The sequence below is a fragment of the Accipiter gentilis genome, chromosome 7 (assembly GCF_929443795.1).
Source record: "Accipiter gentilis chromosome 7, bAccGen1.1, whole genome shotgun sequence".
Classification (NCBI taxonomy): domain Eukaryota; kingdom Metazoa; phylum Chordata; class Aves; order Accipitriformes; family Accipitridae; genus Astur; species Astur gentilis.
In genome coordinates this window covers 27,648,241-27,655,290 of record NC_064886.1, presented here as the reverse complement: position 1 = coordinate 27,655,290, position 7,050 = coordinate 27,648,241, and the positions used below count along the sequence as shown (strand labels likewise).

Sequence of the window (7,050 nt, the reverse complement as noted above, 5' to 3'; positions counted from 1 at the left end):
TTTCTGCACCCCAATGTGCATTAACATTTTAAAGTATATCTGTCCCCAGTGTACACACACACCTTTAATTCCTCCTTCCTTTAGCCGATTTACAAATAGCAAGTTTTAAGTAACAATTTGTTCAGAAGAAAATTGCTCGCAAGATAAGGTGGGTATTTGTGCTCATATTTAACTTACTTTCTAAACTTTTCTGTATCATTACTGGCAGTGCAATTCTCCCACGCATTAAAGCTAAATTTTCCCAAAGATTCTCTAATCTGATATTAAAACCCCCTAATAATCTCAAGCGATCTTGAAACTAAGAATAAATTCATCCTAATGAATACAATTAAAAAAAGTCTTCCTTATGGATGAATCAAAACGAACACTAGATGGGGTTCCAGTTGCAACAGTTTCTTCAAAAAGTTCAGTGCAGTTTCACTGTTCCAGTGACACGTAAAAGAAAGGCTCCTTAAGGCTATATCTAAACTTTGGCTACATAAACATTGGCAAAGGGACAAGAAACTAAATCCCTGTTGTTTGGAGGGTAAAACGGAGCTATGGGAACTACCTGTCAATCTCCTCTTCAGGGGTCTGGCATCTGAGGGGTGACAGGGGAATAGGGTTAGCAAAAGAAGCAAAGCTGATAAGGTGAAGCTAAAATAAACTACTAACTTCCTGCTAAGCAACCAGTAAGACTCAATTCGGGGGTCACTGGCAAGATATTGAAGTACATATTGTGATCTGAACCCTGTCACCTTTGGATGGAAGGAGGCTAGCAAAGGTTAAAACAGCTGAACACTTAAGGGTTTTTTTCTAGCACCAGCCATACAGACACGAAGCAACAATTTTGCTTGTGCATTTCAACTTTCATTTTTTCAAGACTGCAAAGCATATAGGTGCGGTGCACCTTCAGGTATAGAAAATACACAGAGCAAAGCTTCTTTGCTGGGCATTTGGTGGGAGCTGCTCCTTTTGGTTTTTACAGTTTCAAGAAAGATAATTGTGTTTTCTAAGAGGCACCTCAGGTCACTTCAATAAAGATTCATGTTTCCACAATTAAAGCATGAATATGGTTAAGAGCCAGCTATGCAATAAGCACTGGTACAGCTAAATATACAGGAGGGCTTGTCCTCAGGGAGCCAGATGCTACTTAGCATCAAAAAGATAAATAAGGTACAAACTACAACATAAATATTTTGCAGCGAGACAATGATGCGGGTTATGTAGGGGAAACACATACAAAACGGGTCTGAACTAACACCGGATTTAGACAACTTCCACCATATGGGATTCGGTAATTATTTCTGAATCGCATCTGCATAAGTGATATTTCACAAGGCCCTCTACACTTCAGGCTCACCTTTGGAAAAAACACAAGTGTCTGTATTCTGAACCGACAGACTGCAGTTATCGCACAAAAAGGCCTAATTACGTAACAAACTAAAAGCAGCCTAACTAAGCAATTATTTCTCTTAAGCATCCCGTCCTTCAGATCTTACTAAAGGAAGCGATCATAATTTCTCTCATTTCACGGGCCCAGTAACAATTACGTGGATGATCATAATGCTGCAGCAGGAATTTACCAAAATCCATTACTGACCTGAAAAGGCAGTGGTTCTGACAAGCCTTTATATGGAAGAGAAGCAAACATTTTCTCTTCCTCAAAGTCTAGCTGGCTTATTTCTCCAATACACCTTTTTTTGAAAATTACACTCCAAGAATATTCTTTTACAATTGGGAACGCAATTCCAACCAACTAAAAAAAAAAATCCTAGGGTGTCATGAAAGTGGCTGGAGTTATTAACAAAAGGAAATAATCCCACAATCTCCTGCCCACTTCCTACCAGTAATTAGGTACTTGTTGAATATAATTTACGCTGCAAGTTATTTCTGCTATTAATCTGAGAGCTGTTCTGGTTAATCCAATACGAACTTTATCAAATGTGTACATGCACAGGATTTTTTACAAGAGTAAACTTGCTTATCCATTGATGGAACCAAAACCACATTTTAAGTGGAAAGTCTTCCTGCTAAGAGTGAACTGCATGAGCTTTGAACTTTGGAAAAAAAAAAGAGAGAGCAGTAAAAAAAAAAAAAACAAAACCAAAAAACCCACGCAGTTGCAGTCTGAGGAACTTTTTTCCCTATCAATCTTTAGACACGAACCCATAGCAGAAAGTTTTCACAAACCAGAATTCAAATCAGATGCAAGAAATTTTCATGGGGGCTACTCTATTCATTGCCCAAAATACTGCCCAGCAGTACCTTACTGCAAGTGCCTTAAGGACTAGCGATGCTACCTTTGCCTGAACCCTGCGCAAACTATTAGATGAATTAGCAAACCTGAATTCACAGTATGAAAGGAGAAGAAAGGAGCGCTTGGAACGTCGAAGTTTTGTTTTGCAATTTCAAGGCATATAATGCAGACTCGTCCTCCACGTAGCTCACCCAGCCTGTCTTGGTTCAAGTGGGAAGCAGCTGCCAGGGCTGGGGACCCCGGAAAGGCAGAGGGTAGCTCTATGCTAATATTATTACAGCGTTCCGAATCCTGAAACACCATGACAAAAACACACCCTCTAGGCAACTTACTCAAAACTTACCGTCTAACCCATGTAAAGCAGCCATTAACCTAAAAGCATTACTTGAGAAGGGCGGGGGGAAGGCTCCTACAGATTTTATAGGAAAGAACATTGCTTTTCCTAGGAAACCGGTTGGTATGTTTCAAAAATAATAAACTTTGTTATTTACTTACTTAACTTAGGGTAGCCATGCAAACTAAACAAAAGCTTCACTTCCATGCCATCTTTTCAGGCAAAATCCAACTTACGTGAAGTACATCCTTTAGCAACAGGCAGGGAAGCTGCTCAGTTAACATTCCTTTCTCACACTCCCACTGTCTTTCATTTGAAAATGATGTGCAAAATCAGATCAAGAGACTAAAACCAGAAGAAAACGGCTACTTTTAAAAAAAGAGATGCTCGGAGGTGTTTTGACCTGTTCCATCTACCCAAACCAAAAACAGACAGCGAACGTCAAAAGAGGCAATCGCACAAAGTGAAGATGTGAAAAAATCCCTCTCTGCTTTCCCAGCAAGATAATTTCCATCTCAGCTCTCCCTTTCTCTGCTCACTTTAAGAAGTTCCAAATTGTTTCATAGGAGGCCGGTGAAAGACAAGTAAAAACGTAACGTTTTCCCCAACTCCTGCTCCAAACTTCAAGCGGAAGTAGAAATAATATCGGAAGAAAAAAAGAAATACGTTTACTGAGATGAGAAAGGGGATTACGCTGAGCGAACGGCAAAACTCGAGTGCACTCACAGCGCACGAAACTCAGCTAAAAACCAGAAGTCGCCTCCCAGGAACCGAATGACTTTTGAGAAATGTTTCGGCGGAGCTACGCGAAGCGAGTGCTTATGTATTTTATGGGTTTACGAAGAGGGCGTCCCAGGGATTTTAGAAGCCGGGTAAACTCTCACAGAGGCGGGACAACATCCCGCAAACTTTCCGACTTGATTCATCGCGCCGAGCCCGGGATCCTCGCCCCGCGTTTCGCCCCCGCGCAGCCGAGGAGCGCGGCCACCGCGCTCGGCACCGCCGCTCCCGGGGCCGCCGCCGCCGCCGCCGCCGCCGGGCCGGGAGGCAGCTCGGCGGGCCCAGGGCAGCCGGCGCGGCCGGAACGCGGAGCGGCCGCGGGAGCGGAGGGCCCCGCGCCGACGCTTCCTCGGGAAGTTGCCGGGAGACGTCCCAGGCGCTGCCGGGCGGCGAAGGGGGCACCGCCGCGCCCCGGCCCGCCCTTACCTGCCCGCCTGAAGCGCTCCTGCCCCGCGGCGCCCTGCGCGCCTGCCGCCGGCGGGTCCCCTCGCCGCCCCCCGGCGCTCGCCCGCCGCATGGCCGCTGGGGGGGCCGGCTGGGCGGCGGCGGGCGCGGGGCGGGGGGGGGGGGGGGGTGGATATGCTGCCTCCGGGCCGAGCGCCCCCGCCGACCCCCGCCTTCCCGGCCGCGGCTCTCGCCGACCACTTGTCACCCCGCGTCCCGGTACAGGTACGGGTAGGGGCACGTCCCCCTCCGCCGCCCGCCGGGCTGCGCCGAACTCTTCCGAAATCCCCCTGCTCTCGCAGGCGGAGGGAAAAGGTGGGGAGGAAGGGGGAAAAAATAAAAAAAAAAAAAAAAAGAAAGAAAAGAGAAAAAAAAGATATTTCACACGCTCCTTCTCCAAATCCTGGCGGACACAAAGCCAGCGTTTATTCCTCGCTCGCCGACTTGGAGGGGAGGGGGAGGCGGAGAAAGAAATAAAAATAAAAAGGAACCTTAGGGAAAAGAAAACAAGCCCCCGCGCTGCCCGGAGCTTCCGCGCTGGTGGCCGCGGAGCCCCTCTCCGGCGCGGGGGCTGCGCGGAGCCCGGCGCAGCGGCTCCCGGGACGGAGCGACCCCCGCCCCCCCACCCCCCCGCGGCCCGGCCCGGCCCGGCGGCAACTTTTCCGCCTCCAGGAAGCTTTTGGTGCAGCCGGAGGCCGGGGCTGCTCAGCGGCGGGGCAGCGTCCCCCGCTCGGTGGGACCGCGGGGGAGCGGGGGGGTGCGGGAGCGCTGGGGTCCGCGGGGGTGTTTTGGGGGGGGGGCGGGCGAGAAAGTGGGTGCCCGGGGGGGTTTTCCGCCCCTTTCGGGGGGACGGCGCGGGCAGCGTGTGTGGCCGGACGGGGTATCCGTCCCGCGGGGCTCCAGGATCAGCCGCCCCGCGGCAGCCCCACTTTGTTCCCCCGCTCCGCGGGGCGCGGAGAGAGGCGCGGGGGGCGCGGATCCATCTCCCGCGGGCTCAGGATGCCAGACCGCCCCGCGGGGGGGGAGGGCGGAGGGAAAACATCAAAAAACGGAAAGAGTTTGGAGTTTCGTTAAGAAACAGGCGAAACAAAACGCTGAGTAAAAAAAAAAAAAAATAAAATAAAAGCCAAGAACTTGGACCAAAACCCCAGAAGGACCCCCCCCGCCCGTAACTCCGGGAGATCCAGCTGTCCCGCTCCGCTGCCCGGCGCGGTCCCGTCTCCCCGCAAGGTAAGTTGATCTATTTTGTGTGTGTTTGTGTTAAAATGTGTGCGAGGGAGAGGAGAAGAACTCACCATTTCGCTGGGATAACAAGGCCAGATCGGGGTCGGATTGGAAATGCTGAGGCTTCGCCTGCTTCCTCCGCGACATGCTGGCTCAAACATCAGCTGGGGCAGAATAAAAAATTACTAAAAAAAAATCTTCTCAAAATTACGGAAATCGAGCCTCCCCCCCCCCAGCCTCCCCAATCCTCCGCGCACCGCGCATGTGTCCTGCTATAATTATGATTATCAATAATGCATTGCGATTAATCATAGAGGGGCTCTTTGAAAGGCGATTGGCACATGGCCAGCTCTATTCAAACCAGCTCGCCTTAATCAATTAGGCGCTGATTTGCTGGAGACCCTTGTCTCTCCGCCGCTCCCACCCAATGAGTCGATCCATGTGGCAGGAGAAGGGGCTGGATTTCCCCAAAGCTGTTTGGATACAGTTTAACCCTCTTAGCAACCAGCTGGGGCTGCATCGCGCCATCCCGGTTACTATAGGAATGTGTCTCCCCTCGCCCCTTCCTCCAGCCCCGACGGGCTCCCCGCGCCTCCCTCCCTCCTTCCCTCAGTTTTGCGCTGCATTTCACTTTTTTCTACCCCCCCCCCTTTTTTTTTTCTCAAAAAAAGCTTCTCTCCCCCACCCCCCCCAGCCTCGACCAAAGCCCCGGCCCGCGGAGGGAGGGCAGGGTAAGCAATAATCGGTGCAGGGGAGGACGCACGGCTGGGGGGAGCGGTCGGCGGGGAGCAGCGGGCTCGGAGGGGCGGACCCGCACCCCGGCGGCGCCCGGCAAGTGTCCGAGCGGGGAGAGCCCCGCTCCCGGCCCCGCTCTGGGCTGCCGCCCGACCCCGCGCACCGCCGCTCGCTCCGTCCCGCTGCTGCAAAAAAGTTTCGGGTGTTTGCTTTTTGGTGGGGTTTTTTTTGGTTTTGTTTTGTTTTTTTTTCTTGTTGGGGTTTTTTCCTTCTTGTCCCCGCGTTTGCAAATAAAGATCCATTTTCGCCCTCCCCCAGCACTCGCCCGCCTCTCCCCCCCCCCCCCCCCCCGCCCCTTCTCTTTCCATATATCACGGGCCCGAGGGGTGCTGAAAATAGGAAGGGTTTGTTTTTTATCTCACACATTCCCAGGACAATTAGGGCGCCGCCGGGAGCGGCGGGCGGACCAGGCGGCCGCTCCGCCCCCGGCCGCCGCGCCGCGCCGGTTGGCTGCGCCGGGAGTCAATCCGCCCGCCGCCGCCCGGGGAAGGCCGGTGCGAGCGGCGGCGAGGCCAGGGCCGGGGGCGGGCGGCGCGCCCCGCTCCGCGGCCCCGCTTCCCCCCCCCCCCCCCCCCTCCGCCTTTCCCTGCCCCTCCCGGCGCCACGGGTGTCTCCGCTGCCCCGCGGGACCGCTCCTGACTTTTGTTTCCCCCTCGGACGCGGGAGCGATGCGCATCTGCCTGCCGGAGGCGCCCCCGGCAGCGCGGAGCCGGGGGACGCGGAGCGGAGCGGCCCGCGGGTGCTCCGCGCAGGGGGGCTGCGGGCCGGGCGTGCGCGCAGGCGGAGCCGCCGCGGGCGCTGCGCGGGACCGGCCAAACTTCGCTAACTTTGGCGCTGGGCTGCGCGGCGGGCCGGGCGCGGAGGGGCTGGCGCTGGGGCTCCGCCGGGCCGGGCCGGGCCGGCTGCCGGTGTGCCCGCCCGTGCGCTCTCCGGGGTCGCGGTTCGTGCCTGGTGCTGAGTATTTGTAGCACCAGGACCGCACGGCACCGCGCTCCTGCCGCGGAACCAAACACATCGTGCACCAAACTTTTACGCCCGGGTGTTACTTCCAGAGGAGGAACCTCGTACGAAGAAATTTCGCGGTCTTGAAATAAAAAGTATGGTTGCAAAGAGGCTCTAGGCAAGGCTATTTTTAATGTCTCGTTCGCCCGACGACACACACGGACGGCGGATGAATGGCGCGTGTCCCCCCTGCGCTCACGACGCTCCCCGCTCTCCGCACCCCCTCGCGTGC

The 7,050-nt window shown here is 54.1% G+C and overlaps 1 protein-coding gene across 1 annotated transcript in view; it reads right to left on the bottom strand.

Moving 5' to 3' along the window:
* SALL1 (spalt like transcription factor 1) overlaps positions 1-5,797 on the bottom strand; it is a 15,141-nt gene extending 9,344 nt beyond the window's left edge. The window contains exons 1-2 of the mRNA XM_049806040.1: positions 5,785-5,797; positions 5,093-5,185 (exon numbers count right to left, since the gene is read on the bottom strand). Coding sequence (XP_049661997.1) covers positions 5,093-5,168 — 76 coding nt within the window. The 5' untranslated portion in view covers positions 5,169-5,185; positions 5,785-5,797. The remainder of the gene's footprint in view (positions 1-5,092; positions 5,186-5,784) is intronic.
* Positions 5,798-7,050: the final 1,253 nt, after the last annotated feature.